Source organism: Vigna angularis, chromosome 11, assembly GCF_016808095.1.
Source record: "Vigna angularis cultivar LongXiaoDou No.4 chromosome 11, ASM1680809v1, whole genome shotgun sequence".
Classification (NCBI taxonomy): Eukaryota; Viridiplantae; Streptophyta; class Magnoliopsida; order Fabales; family Fabaceae; genus Vigna; species Vigna angularis.
Window position 1 is genome coordinate 25,748,592 of NC_068980.1, and position 15,509 is coordinate 25,764,100.

At 33.0% G+C, this 15,509-nt stretch overlaps 1 protein-coding gene across 4 annotated transcripts; it reads left to right on the plus strand.

The window, feature by feature from the left end:
* The first annotated feature begins 80 nt into the window (after nucleotides 1-80).
* On the plus strand, nucleotides 81-8,420 carry LOC108332547 (E3 ubiquitin-protein ligase BIG BROTHER). Of its 4 annotated transcripts, none has more exons than XM_017567868.2 (9): nucleotides 81-547; nucleotides 3,464-3,495; nucleotides 3,667-3,856; nucleotides 4,846-5,074; nucleotides 5,135-5,169; nucleotides 6,117-6,161; nucleotides 7,151-7,278; nucleotides 7,965-8,073; nucleotides 8,161-8,420. In XM_017567868.2, exons 3-9 carry the CDS (start codon nucleotides 3,713-3,715, stop codon nucleotides 8,200-8,202), a joined length of 732 nt encoding a protein of 243 aa, XP_017423357.1. In that variant the 5' UTR covers nucleotides 81-547; nucleotides 3,464-3,495; nucleotides 3,667-3,712; the 3' UTR covers nucleotides 8,203-8,420. The 4 variants fall into 4 exon arrangements, with proteins under 4 accessions (XP_017423357.1, XP_017423352.2, XP_017423354.1 ...); XM_017567863.2 differs by having other exon boundaries at nucleotides 3,727-3,856; XM_017567867.2 differs by lacking the exon at nucleotides 81-547 and having other exon boundaries at nucleotides 3,443-3,495; nucleotides 3,653-3,856.
* Nucleotides 8,421-15,509: the final 7,089 nt, after the last annotated feature.

The following is a 15,509-nucleotide window of genomic DNA, read 5'->3' on the forward strand; positions in this document are numbered from 1 at the left end:
TTATATATTGACATTTAGTTACAAAAATGTGGCAATTTATTACTAAATAAGCAGCATATTGCATCTTTGTTTGGGCAAGCGAATAAAGTAACTATTGGTATAATTGGTAACTTGAAAATTCTCCGAAGAATATGTTGAATAATATGCTTTGCTTGTGGGATATGACTCAGGTGCATAAATGGTCCTTTTTGTTTGGTTTATTCATGTTTAGAAAATTGTAAAGTAGTTAAAATTGACCATGGTATTATCGTAGTACCAAATCACATATGTTTTAATCTTTTACTCTTGTTCCAAAATTACCTGCAGATTATTTGTTATACCAGATTATATATATTGTCTATATCCCTGTATATATACAGAATAAAATATATTAGACTAAATAAGGTAATAAATATTATTTTATACTATTTTTAAAAACTTAATGCATTGTAACATCTATGGTGAAGGATTGTACTTGAGGATATGTCCTTTGTTATGATCGTATCTGGTAGCAACCGTGTTTTGAAGACTTGTAGAAGATCCTGCAAGCATGAAAAACATAACTGAGGTAACAATTGCTTTCATATTTTTCATTCGATTTTTTAGACACTTTGGGTTATAACATCTTTTTGGTTATGTTTTGGTAGAGACTATAAATCTGAAGAGCTTAACGCTTAAAATAATACTTTGAGATGATTATCTTAAAACTAAGTAGAAAAATACTTTAGTTTTTAGTCCAAAGTAATTTCTAGCAATATTTGTAGTAAAATTATTTTCAGTGGACTTTTTAAGTTTTTCAACAATTCAACGTAATTTTGTGTTGATAAAACTGTTTGCAATTTTTCTTTTCTTTCTTTTACAACTCTTCAATTTTTTTAAAAAATATATGTTCAGAAAAATAAAAATTTGTAAGTGTAAACAATTTTCAAAACATAATTCAATATCATCTTTTTAAGCTAACACATTGGGTATAATATTTATCTGTTATTTATATTTTTTTATTGAAACAAGGAAAAACAATTTATTTCTTTATTTTTTTATTATGATGTTGTAGTGAGGTATCTTTCAATAATTATTCTGTACCTAACAAATTAATTGACTGCTTTTGCTAAGATTTTTCTTTCCTATAAAGTTTTTTCTTATGAGGATCCAATTGAAACTTTAATTAGAAAAGTAAACTTAATTGTATCCCAACTCGACCTAATATTGATTTTTCAATATAGATAACTAAATCAACAAATAAAAGTCATGTTAACATTAAAATAAAAATAGTTTAAAATATTTTTTGACTTTTCTTATAGTGGCTATATTAATTATCCTCTTATGATTTTGATAACATTACGAGAATATATTTCTACTAGGATTCTTTTCTGTGTCATGTGATCTTATGAAAAAAATAATTAATTATTTGTGACAATCATTCTTAAACTTATCAAATCTTATTATTTGTGACACCTTCATGTTTTTAAGGGTTTTCTTTTAGTTTTATTTTCAATTCCAAATTTTTAAATTGATTCAATTCCTAATCCTTACATTCCCAAAATTGTGTTTCAATTTTATATGGAATCATATGAAAGTAAATGAACGAAATTTAGAATTTAGAGTTTATTAAGTGGTATAGAAAATTCATATGCTTCAATTACATTCTAGAGGCTTTTGAATTTTAATAGATTTTGTGCTGATCAAATTCCTAAAGGATTTTTATGTGACCCTTTTGAATTGAGAATTCATTTGAAATGAAATTTTAACAATCAAGTTATAATATTATTAAATTTGAATTCAATGATTGAATGCTGTCAACTTTCTCTTAATTCTTTTATGTTTTAGATTTTGTTTTATTTTATTTTAAGTTATGAGTTTGGACACAATGTCTAAACCCAATAAATAAATCTCATGTTAGATTAAGTTAATTTTCTGCATTTTTTTAGTAGACATGATTCATCTCAAACTTTTCTTAATTAGTTTTGGATTGACTTGGACCAACTAGATCATAAGTTTTGAAAAATATTATTTTTTATTGTTGTAAAATTTGCAATTTTCAGACAATGTTTTTAGATTTTGTAGAGTAATATTTTTAAAAGTAAATAATATATTTGTTGTAATTAAAACTAAACAAACATTATAGTTACAAATCAAGTATCAAAACTCGAGTAAATTAAAAACTATAAATTGAACAAAAGACTTGGTTTAACCATTTTCTATTGTTATATTATCATTATTCATTCTCCAACTTAATAAATCACATCACTCACTCAAAAAGGGAAACTAAGTATCTTTATCATCTTCATTTCAAACTAGGAAACTCCATTGAATCTAAGAAGTTGAAGTTGAAGCACTTTGGAATAGTTTAGCTGCCACTTTAATGATCCACATATTCTACTTTGCTTAATTTTGACCAGCTTTTGAAGCTCCCACTCAAATGTGTTTCCAAATACAATTTTCTGAGCAAAAGCAAGAACAATTCCTTGCTTGCAACCAAGATCTTCTCTGGTTCCTGAATCTTGTAACATTGAGTCAGACATTGTGATGAAGTTACTCTAAAGTTTGAAATGCCATCACTTTCTTGCAGGATTCCTAATCATGTTTAAAAAATGAGAACATGAGTGGCTTTCAATGCAAAAATTTGATGTTTTAAATATTACTTTAACTAGTTATTATTAGTTTTCTTGTTGTAATGATTCGTTCACACACCTAATTTTTTTATATTTATTTGATTTCTTACTTTATTCTTTTTTTTCTTGAAAAAATATAAAATTTTATATTTTTATAATTATTTTATCCTTATATTTTTTGTTAAATAAATATAAAAATGTGTGATGGTATCATTACTCGTACTATCAAATATACTTTCAGCCCTTAAATTTTAGCACAGAATTTTTTTTAAATTATGATATTAGTTTCTGTTTGTGTCACATCTATATGTATAATGGTTAATCTTTTAAGATATTACTTGAAAAATTTGGATAAGAACAATAGCATCTATTATGAGATTGATAAAATCATCTCTTTCTTAAGCTTTTCATTGAAGATATTTTTATCACCATCGAAGATATTTTTATCACGTAGTTTTATGTCACTTAAGAATTGAAGTAAAAAACAATTTAAATATTTTTTTTCCACTGTTTGAAACGTTTTTTAATAATAAAATCATAACAAAATTCTATGATTCAAAATAGATAACTTAAGATGATGAAAGTTTAATTCGTTTCAAGGTCAAATATTAATTTAGAATGATGTTTAATTCCTAAGCAAAATTTAATATTATTAGGTTACAAAAATTATATTTATTTATTTTTAAAATTTAAAATTAGACGACTTCCAAAATTTTGAATAAAAAACACTTCTAAATTTTAGTACTACAAATATGTTTAATATATTATTTTTATCACACAATATTTTATAATATTCATTTATTGCTATTTCTCACTCTTCTTTTTCTTTCTCCTCTTTCTTTTTTCTGCCTTTTCTTCATCCTCCAATGCAGTTCCCTTCTGGCTTCTCTAATTCTGTTCCAAGGTCAGTTCTCGCACCCAAACATCTCTTATTCCCTGTGCCTCTCAATAATCTCATCCAAACGCGATTCTAGTTATCGCCATTCTCCTTTTTTCTCTCCCTTTATTGAAAGGTGGTGTGAATTTGTGATGAGAGGTTGTGCTTGGTGATGTGTGATTAGGGTGTGTTATGCAGTAATTTTGTTGTCATAGTGAGGTGGTGATTGCATTGAACTTTCAAAATGAATGATGGTAGGCAAATGGAGTTGCAGTATGTAGATACTGGGTTTCCCTATACTGTTTCTGAAAGCTTCATGGATTTCTTCCAATGCCTCACCACGCACTTGCCTGTCAATTACGCTCACGCTGGCTCAGTGCTCGATCAGGTTTTGTTTTTACTGCTTCTGAATTTTTGTTGTTGAACATAACTTTTTTAGAGAAGAACTCATGATATTAGTGTGGTTTGGAGCTTTTAGGTGCATACTATTCAATTAATTGGGAATTGTTGTTGCAGGGATTCATTCATTTTTTTCTTGTCCCGTATCGCACACTGTTTTTGTTAGGTTGGGAATATCTCCCTCTACTAATGATATGGTTCAAATATATAACATTGAATCAACACTTGAAAATAAGTTAGACCCAAACTCAACTTTGATAGTATTTAAGCTGGTATTAGTTATGGCCGTTGGAGTCACTGAGTTGCGTACTGTGGATCATTATCATAACAGTGAAAGATGTTTGTTCTTGTAAACTTTACGCTTGGAGTGTGTTGCATTGCAGATCACCCACTGATAAATAATATTGACAAAATAGGGCTGAGTTTGATTTAAATCCAAATCCTGATACTAATGTCACCAAAAGAATGAAACTAAAAGAGTATATTTCTAGTGAGATCAAGTAGCAGTACAAATGTTACAGTGAAAGTGTCACAAGAATGCCTCCCTTTAATCCGTTTGTACCTTCAATGTGAAATTAGTGTTTTTCTTTTGAGAAGGAATATGACATTAGTCTTATTTGTTAGTATATCGAACCTCTCCTATCCTATTTGACTTGGCATCCCCTTTCGGAAAAAAAATATAGTAAATAAAAAATTTGCATTGTCTTATTTTGCATCTTTTCCTATTTGGCTAAGGGTCTTATTAATGTACTATAAATAATTGATCAAGAAAATCCAAATAGAGAATTCTTATTGAAATTGACATTGTAAATATTTAGAAAATTATAATTAAAAACTCATTAATGACATTTTTTGAAGAGAATTTTCTATTTTAAATTCTGAGCTGTACTGGTTAGCATGTGTCTTTACACAGTTTTATATGCTTTTTCTCAATTAAACACCGATAATGACATGTCTGGTCTTATACTGTCTGTCCAGGAAAGTATCTACTGGTCAATGAACATGAACCCTTACAAGTTTGGATTGTCTGGCCCAGTAACTACATGCTATTATGGTTCTTACGAGATAAATGATCATTTTCCAAGAATGGAGATGGATAGGAGAGAGTGGGAATACCCTTCAACAATAGTCGTGGATGAACCTACTCCAACTGACTCTCCATCTGGAAGAGATGGAGTCACAAGCATGCAGACCATCCCAGAAGAATGTTAGTTGAAACTGTATTTTCTTTTGTAGTCTATGGTAACCTCTTAAGCTTGTTTTTCAGGCAGTCCAAATCATCAAGAATCCAGTAGTAGCCAGGTAGGAGGCTTTATTTTTAAGAAGTCCTATTTGAATGTCTCAAACTTAATTCTTGGTTTAACATGTAATTAACAGGCTTCGGTTTAAAAACTATTTCCTATACGGGAGATATACCATTTAAATCATGGTTTGGCTGAATACAGTATACTTTCATCATAAATTGGGCCTGCTTGCACTTATTTATTGCAGTAGTTGTCTTTGTTAGTTTAATCCCAACCTTGTGGAACTGAAATTGAGCTATGCTATCCAATTTATACTACATTAGAGATCAGGTATAGGACTCTGTTTTAACTTATAAGGTACTTTGGGAAATCAGAATTATAACCTTGACACCCAGACTGGTATTTCAGTTATATCCATCATTATTGTCATATAAAAATAAGACAAATAATTTTTTTTGAATTTGTAATTCTACACGATTCAGAATTTCACACATCAAATTGGGCTTCTTTGTTGCATGCACGTCCTTTTCCTATGTGGCCTTTACTTGACCTCCCCTATACCACCTTTCATGTATCCGAGTCCTAAGTAGCTCAATAGGTGTTGCTCAGAAATAAGTAGTGTTTGCAAATTTTTGCATATCGCTACTTTATTCACGGTTATTAGAAAATTCTTTACATTTGTCAGTTCAGACCAGGTTTTGTCCAGAAAACACTTGTGGTAATACTAGTTAGCAAAGAAACTACATTAATGGAACGAATATAATTTATGCAGATTAACCATGACTGTTAGCATCCTCCATTTTTCTACCAAATGGACTATAGCAGGGTACTCTTGCATCAAAGCTGTTCTTCTGATTCACCGAAACTAATTTTCTTTGTTAAAAAAATGCAAAATATAATTTGTGAAATGAATATTGAATTGCGTGAACTAATTTTATGTAATGACTGCGTTATGTTGGTATACGAAGGTGGCAATAAGGTTCCAATCCATTATTTGCGATGTAGGTCATGTGGCAAGACAACATTGATCCCGATAATATGACATATGAGGTGAGATGCACTGCTAAATGTATATACTATATTCTCAAGCGTTATATCAGGTTAAGAAATATCTTACTAAGAAAAGCATTTAACATTTTGAAATGTTAAGGCCGAAGACGAGACAAAGTTGACATGTATCTGTCACAGTAAAAAATGTGTTTCTGTACTTTTTTATTTCTACTTTGATTTTGGTATTGTTAATTCATTTTCATGTGATCTTTTGATGTGAGGCAACAGGGACAGTGAATATATCATCTGTTTTAGGATTAAATATGTTTTGAAGTCCTTAAACTTTATGCAAAATTAGAATTCATCTCTATCCCATACTTTGTTATAATTTGGTTCTCAAACTCTAAAAATGAATGGATATAGTCCTTCTAACCCAATTTCATTAAAAAATTGTGTCAAGCGGTATTTCGGACTGCTGTTTGACTTATTTATACTGTTTGACAAATTTTAGGTTAAATGTCCTCATGGATAGTTATTTAACATGTAAAAAAAATTAACATCGTTGGATTAAAATGACTATATCCATTCACTTTTAAAGTTTGGAGATCAAAATGTTTCAAAATTTTAGATAGGGACGAATTCCAATTTCACGTCTAAGTTGAAGGATTAAAAACATGTTTAACCCTATTTTTATATAAATGACATGTGATTGGTTATATTTTTACTCATTTTGTATTGATGTCTTAAACATTGGTTGTTGTATAAAGCTCTTCTTTCCTAGCTCAACAAGAAAATGCGATTACAAGGGATTTGAAGTAATAAACAAAAAAAAAAAAGAAAATAGGTGTTACCTATAATTCAGAATGTTTGGATTATAGAAAGAGCCCCTTCCAAGTAAAGGCACGTTTTCCTTAGTTGAATAGGCAGAATTATTAACAAATTTTAATATTTTGACCTTCAATTATGTTGTGTAATGTTTGGGTAGTAGTACTAGAAGACTTTTGAAACCATAAGGTTTTGGTGGCCAAAAATACTATCTAATGTGGCAGGAACTACTGGACCTGGGTGAGGCAGTGGGAACTCATAATCGTGGTCTTTCCCAAGAACTTATTGATACACTTCCAACCTCAAAGTACAACTTTGGGAGCTTATTCAAAAGAAAAAGTTCTGCTAAAAGGTAACATTGTATTGTGATTCATACTCTTGTTTTTGTTTTTTTGGTTGAAATAAGTTCGAAGCAATAATTGTTTTATTGAGATGAAGGAAGAATCAAATGGAATATTAACTATTTAAGAGACTGAGGAGAATATAGGCGGATAATGAAAATTAGAATATTTAACTTAATGTTTAAGCTCATCCAATCCATGTATTGATTAAGGGAACTAGTAACATTTTTTCACTGTTTAAGGAATTAAAAAAATAAACACTGGTATGTCGAGAAGTATGTTTTCTTATTCTTTTTAATGTACTTCCATATAGTTCTCAATAACCTTTTTCTTTTAATTCCTTAACAAGTGCCTGAAAACAGGCACATTGCAAAGTAATAAGGAAAAGTGATGTTACTATTGGGGCATCAAATCACACATTATTGTTGCCAGGATAATTTTGGTGATTGCAATATCACCATCTTTCATTACAATTGATAGTCAAAGACAAGAGGAACATTGATCTTTTTCATCAGCAATTCTTCACTCTGCTTGATTGTAAATTGTTTTTTCATAGTCTACATAAGATGTATTAGATCGTACAATTATTCAGGACCCAAAACAAGATATATTAATTGCCATTACTTTTCTTGTTGTGTCTCTTCTCTCCTTCTTGGGTGGTCAATATTTTATCTTGATCTAAATGCTTGGAAAATAGGTGTGTGATTTGTCAGATGTCTTATAGAAGAGGTGACCAGCAAATAAAATTACCATGCAACCATGTTTACCACAGTGAATGCATAACAAGATGGCTTAACATCAGCAAGGTCAGTTAATGTGCTATTCTGAATTTTATGCCTACACCTTATATTTGTCTCTTTGTCAGCATCTCATTTTACCCCGTCTTTTTTCAGAAGTGCCCAGTTTGTAACATTGAGGTATTTGGTGAGGATTAATCTAATTAGCATCAACATGAAAAAAAAGAAGATACAGAAGCAAATTGATTTTCCTTCTTGCTCCATTAATATTTTCCCTTATTTTATCCAGCTCTTTTTCCAATTTAATTGTTTACACGCAGATTTATTGTACCAGAAGAACCTGAACCCTTTCATGTCACATGGTACATTTTGATAATAGAAACATTCAATAGTAATATATTATATTGGTTAATGTAGTTTCAATCCTATTCTTCTTTTTTTATTTGAGCTTCTAGCTTTGTGATCCTAGTATAAGAATGTTGAAAAGAAACCTCTGCATTTGATCAGTATTTGCAAAAAGAAAAACAAAAAAAAATAAAATCTGAATGGTTGTAGTGAAAAATGAATGGGAAGAGGAGGTAATTTGAACGAATCTCGTAATGTTGCGAGTTGATTAAAGTGAGAAACAAATGATGTTTAAATAATTCACACGAATGATTGATATTAAAATTAAGGTTAAACCCCTTGGGAAGTTTCTATTTATGTGGAATTTTCCTAGTTAGATCCGTCTTATCGGTTTTGCCAATTTAATCTTTAAAAGTAAAAAATTGATTCAATTGGGTTTTTGCCGTTAAATTAGCTTAATGAAGTTAAGTTTTTGATGACCTGGAACGTTGACGTGGACAGTTTCTTAAACGTGGCAGTCAGAGAGCTTTATACGTGGAATATATAATTAAAAAAAAGTCTGACAATTGAAACCCAAGGTTCATCGTCTTCAACCTTACCAATCTAACTGCAGGCGCCGCCAATGACCTCCTCTATTAGGGTTGATTGGGCCTGCAGGTTCTCCGCAACGTCGAAGGGGGTGAAGTCCGGTTTGGCTAGTGTGCTTGAAGTTATCGATCCCTAAACCATCTTTCGATCCCATTCCCAATCCAAGAACCCTAAATTCAGCGAACGTAAAGATGCACTCCACTTGTTTTGAACCTTTCCCCGCTTCTCCATCCCAACCCAAACCTCCCCTTCCACTCTCCTTTTCATCCTTGTCGTCCCCACAAAATTTTAAAAGATTAACTAGAAGAAAAACCATTAAAAAAATTAATTTTGAACCGTATGCAGAAACCGAAATATATTTGTATCAAAACTGGGACAACTAAGTTTATGAACATGTCAAGCATCAAAGTTCTAAGTGAAGAATTAGATGAACATGTCACTCAGAAGCAAGGTTTATTTATCACTGACTGCCTATTAGGATTAACTGTGCCCGCTAATTTCTAATCAATTTCACTGTACTGCTTAAGCCATGCTGCAAATGACGGTTCAAGAGTTTGGTGTGGCTCATATTTTGGCTCAGCTGCTGTACAGGAGGAGAGTTCAATAATAAGCTTGAATCTTCAGTTACGCAAAAGACAATAACTTGCAGCATAACTTCCACGTTTCAAAGTTGATTGGTGGAATTGCTGTTATAAGGCCAGTTTCCAAGAGAAACTTCAAGACTTGATCGATTCTATTTCTCCTACCGAGGTGAATCAATCTTGATAACCTTTTCTCGTTTCAATTTTGTTTTCTGTTTCCGAACATTTCAAATGATAATCAAAGTTTAGGCAGAGGTGTGCCATATTTTGTTTTTGCAATCCATGGAGTATTCAGAGTATGCAGAAGTTGTTGGGACTCCTCGTCTAGGGTATTGAAGAAGATTATTGAAGAAGATACAAAGTATGAGATTGGAAGAAGAGACGACAAAATATGGTTTGCGTCTAGGTTTCACGTTTAGGGTTCTTCAGGTTGTGAAATTTGGGATTTCTCTGCAAGGTTTAGGGAAGAAGATTTCTAGGTGATGGACATGGAAAAGGATTTCTGAGTGGTGCTTCATTGTAATGAGAGATGACCTTTTTTTTTAATTTTTTAATCAAACATTTTTCACGTCAAACTTAGGAAATTCCACGTAACACCACGTATAAAAAATTGTCCACGTAAGTTATCAAAAACTTAACCCCGTTAAGTCAATTTAACGACAGAGGTCCAATTGAGTCAATTTTTCACTTTTAAGGACTAAATTGACGAAACCGATAAGACGAAGATCTAACAGTAAAAGACCTACATAGATAGAGACTTCCGAAGGGTTTAACCTAAAATTAGTTAAAGCAAATATATTATGCATGATGTTTTATTTTATAAAGTATGTATTAAAGTTCCAAAAAATAGAGTAATATGTAGTTTTAGCAAATTATAGGGTATTCCTTTGTTTTAGGGATTCATCTTTTGATCATGCAAAATCCCTCCGAAATCTATAATGTCGTAACATTCCCACTCATTGTTTCTTTAGGAGATTTTTTTTAAACACAAAGTCGTTATTTCATATACAAATAGTTGTTTAATATTTTTTTTTCTCGCGTTGTAACTAAAATAAAATAGGAAAAGTATCTCCCATGTTTGAATTTCTTAGAAGGAAACACTCATAACGTTCGAAGGAGCTATATGTGAATAATTTTACATATGAAAACACATTAAAAAATATTTTAGATATGAAAATGAATTAAATAGGCATGTACACCTTGTTGGTCATTTGACGTTATTTCTAGTATGCTAAAAAAAACAAATTAAGAGATAGTTTATATATATTTTTTCCATTAATCTACTGAAATATCTTTTATCAAAATAATCGTCATGAAATGTCGAGTTTTAAAACAATTTTGAATATGTTTCACATGAAGATAAGGATAGGATAACTCTTGTTTATTTTATATGTTTAGTCTTTTAATTCTTTGTTTGGATTCAAGTATTGAAACAAGTTTCTCTAGTTACTCTTTAGTCACGCCTTATGTATATAGGCATCTCCCTAAGGAAAATACTCCTTAGTCTTCTTTCCTCTAGTTAGAATTTTATGAGAGATATAAAAAAGGCTACTTGTTGTTTTGTTATGTGAGTTTTAGAAAGTTTAGGATGAGTAGATTGTACTAAATATAAGTTGTAGAAAGTAGCTTTGAAGATAGTGAGCGTATGAGTTTAAATTGATCTTTCATAGATATTACAATAAGTGGCATTAGCTTCATCCACCACTTTTAAGAATGATGCCACTTCTAAGAATGATGGTTGTCTAATTATAATTTTCTAGATAATTCTAGATTTTCTCGACTTTTAGAATCATCCAGACTTATGGTTACAATTTCTAGTCTTATCTATTATTTACATGTTTTTTTTAACACAATCTTTTGTTTTTAGAGTTTTATTTTCTTGTAACTTCTAGAGATTTTTATCAAAATTTAACATTTTTCTTCCATTCAAATTTCATCAATTATAAGCATAAATTATAATTTCGCAAACTTGACTCTTAAAAGGGCTTAAGTAAATACATTTGTAACTTGATTTTTCATTTTACAATACTCAAGTTGAATTTTTCTTATTTTGTTTCTTCTCTCAAATGATCAAGTGAGGCGTGTTTAATATTTATGTGCTTTGTTTTGTTTTATGATGATTAAATTCTTTGTTATTATTATAGTAAACTTGTCATAATAAATGATAAAAGAGTCATTTTGTTACTCTTTTTTGTTTATGTATTCTTTAAAATGTACTATTTTTACTTGTAGTTTTTGTAACTGTCATGTATTCTCTTTTTGTTCTTAATTATTCTATTGTTTCTCTCTTGATGCTTATGAAAAAAAAAATCTGTCTAAGTGAGAAGGCCTAACTTGATGTACTCCATCATATCTAATCACTATCATTGTAGTCAATCAATCTTAAATTTGTCATGGGTTTGTACCATATACCAAATTTGTACATTGATTGATTTTGTCGAATTATTAAAGGTGTAGTCAACCAATCTTGAGTTTGTCATAGTTTTGTACAATATATCAAACTCTCTTATGCATTGAAGATATCTTAATATTAGTTTTGTTGATCGAAGTGAATCTGACTTAGCCTTTGTATAAACCTTGATAAAGGACTTGTAGCATACATAATATATGGTCTTGTGCATGTCAGATATAGTAAGCTTCTAACTAAATCTTTTGCGTTGTGATGAGCCAACTTCTAGTGGTCCATCATCTTTTTTTAGCTTGTCATTTTTCACTACTACAGTAACAACAAATCTGCACCTTATATCTTGTTACTATGGGTTTCGACAAAGCTTGGGTCTCGACATGGTCTCACGCGGTCGACCACGACAAAGCCTTTAGCTGGGTCTCGACAAAGCTTGGGTCTCGACAAAGCTCTCCACGGTCGGTCTCGACAAAGCTATCCGCGTTCGGCCTCGACAAGCTCTTCTGCGTTCGGCCTCGACAAGCTCTTCTGCGTTCGGCCTCGACACAGCTCTCCGCGGTCGGTCTCGACAAAGCTATCCGCGTTCGGCCTCAACAAAGCTGGCTGTTCGGTCTCGACAACCAAATAAGAAGACTGTGATTGAATGCTCCCATGAGTGATTGGCAAATAATTGAAGGAGAAAGTGGAGGGTCCCTCCACCTCTGGTGCGCCAGCTATTACAAAACACCATCATTTTATTATCTTCTGAGTGGACTGTGCATAATGAGGGAATATTCCCTAAAATCAGATAAATAGACAAGGTATAGATCTATTCTGATTCAGATTGAATAAAAACTAAGAACCCCTTCTGACTTGAGCGTCGGAGTTTTTCCATTGCAGGTCCACCCCCCATTACACCAGATACCGGCAGCAGGAAGAGAAGCAGACAGAGGCGAAGGAAGGTGTGCGGAACACAACAGAAGGAGTGTTTCGAGACTGTAGCGGAAGGATTCCTCTCCGTTCCGGTTCGGCAGAAACATTTTGGCGCCGTCTGTGGGGAACGAGTGGCATCCCCATGAAACCACATAAAACCACACAAAAGCTCAGTTCAACATGGTTACTTCGGATCAGTACCAGGTTTTGCACTAAGAAGCAAAGAGTTCAACAATACATTTGATGTCTTTTGTTTTGAGAATTTTCAGGAATATCCAGGTATTTGGACATTGAACTTGAATCTACTTTCGGAAAGGCTCATCATATAGATGCAGTCGGTTGAAGTTTAGAAAAAGATAAGTGGAAAATCCTTAAGATTCTAAACTTTCTCATTAAAATTTTATTATTTTACCACTTATTCTAGTTCTACGATAATCACATGGATCTTTAAAAATGTGATATATGATAACGTTGTCAATAATTTTAACTGTTATGTCAACTTCCAGTGGAGGTTACATTACATTATTTTGGCTTTGGCTTGCTTCTTTCTTTTACTCCATTATTTAGGAAAGGACAAATGAATATCTACAGCTGTAAGGGAGCGTCAGGTTCCCCTTTGGATAAATAATTTCATCAAAAAAGCCTCATGAAAAAGAGGGATCCGGAAACAGAGAGAGGAAATGCTGGCACTAGCGACACCTCCGATATATTCATTGCCAGTTCATGGCTGGATGAAGGCGTTTAAATTTAGAGCTGCATCAACCGGGCTACTATTCTCATAATTTGAAGATATAAAAATCTGAAGTGCTGAAGATATTGAAATTCTCCAGGAACCTGCTTACAGCAGTTTCGGCAGAGACCGTGTAGCAGGCGACTTCGCAAGCCAGGGGTGAAGTGCGTGGAATGATGCCTCGACATATTATCAGCCGCTCGGTATTAGAGTGATCTCGGCCGCTCGACCTCATCTTGATATTGGCCGTTCGACCTCAACTTATTATTGGCAGTTCGGCATCAACATCTTATTGAATAAATTAAACCCAATTTAGGCCGAGCAATCGCTCCCGAAAACACTAAATAAAATCATATTCAATGAAAATTGATAAGAGGTAAACTCCTCTATAAATATTTGAAGACCGAATGGTAAATCCCGCTCGGATAAGAGGTAAACTCCTCTATAAATATTTGAAAACCGACGGTAAATCCCGCTCGGATAAGAGGTAAACTCCTCTATAAATATTTGAAGACCGAACGACGATAAATCCCGCTCGGATAAGAGGTAAACTCCTCTATAAATATTTGAAGACCGACGGTAAATCCCGTTCGGATAAGAGGTAAACTCCTCTATAAACATTTGAAGACCGACGGCAAATCCTGCTCAGATAAGAGGTAAACTCCTCTATAAACATTTGAAGAACGACGGTACAACCCGCTCAGATAAGAGGTAAATTCCTCTATAAACATTTGAAGACCGACGGTAAAACCCGCTCGGGTAAGTAGAAAACTTTGAATTCAGGTACCTAGATCAAACTCTTTAAAAACAAGGGAAAAAACCCTCAAACTCATAAGTCTTATAGTGAACCGTTCGGTTAACAACCAAACGATTAACTCAGACTTGGGGGGCATGTTACTATGGGTCTCGACAAAGCTTGGGTCTCGACATGGTCTCACGCGGTCGACCACGACAAAGCCTTTAGCTGGGTCTCGACAAAGCTTGGGTCTCGACAAAGCTCTCCGCGGTCGGTCTCGACAAAGCTATCCGCGTTCGGCCTTGACAAGCTCTTCTGCGTTCGGCCTCGACAAGCTCTTCTGCGTTCGGCCTCGACACAGCTCTCCGCGGTCGGTCTCGACAAAGCTATCCGCGTTCGGCCTCGACAAGCTCTTCTGCGTTCGGCCTCGACACAGCTCTCCGCGGTCGGTCTCGACAAAGCTATCCGCGTTCGGCCTCAACAAAGCTGGCTGTTCGGTCTCGACAACCAAATAAGAAGACTATGATTGAATGCTCCCATGAGTGATTGGCAAATAATTGAAGGAGAAAGTGGAGGGTCCCTCCACCTCTGGTGCGCTAGCTATTACAAAACACCATCATTTTATTATCTTCTGAGTGGACTGTGCATAATGAGGGAATATTCCCTAAAATCAGATAAATAGACAAGGTATAGATCTATTCTGATTCAGATTGAATAAAAACTAAGAACCCCTTCTGACTTGAGCGTCGGAGTTTTTCCATTGCAGGTCCACCCCCCATTACACCAGATACCGGCAGCAGGAAGAGAAGCAGACAGAGGCGAAGGAAGGTGTGCGGAACACAACAGAAGGAGTGTTTTGGGACTGTAGCGGAAGGATTCCTCTCCGTTCCGGTTCGGCAGAAACATATCTTAAACTTCTTTAGTAAAGTCTCTATATTCTATGAAAGATAAATATTCCTTTTTTTTTCTTATCTTTATGTTGAAGAAGTAATTTTTCAAGTCAAGGTTAGTTGTTTTGAATGTTTGTATCATGTCTTCTTTGGGTTTCCATCATGATAATCATTTTCATATTGTTTCCCATTTAAATGAGATCATTTACATATATAGAGAGAATAAGAATATCATATTAATCTTGAGTCTTAGTGTATAGTATTGACTCACTCTTGTTCCTTTTGAATCCTTGATTGATGATGTACTCATTAATTTAAC

Excerpts from the sequence above, each read along its gene's own strand:
- LOC108332547 (XM_017567863.2), top strand. Across the intron at positions 5,075-5,134 it reads GCAGACCATCCCAGAAGAAT|GCAGTCCAAATCATCAAGAA; the intron begins GTTAGTTGAAAC and ends CTTGTTTTTCAG. Across the intron at positions 8,074-8,160 it reads GATGGCTTAACATCAGCAAG|AAGTGCCCAGTTTGTAACAT; the intron begins GTCAGTTAATGT and ends GTCTTTTTTCAG.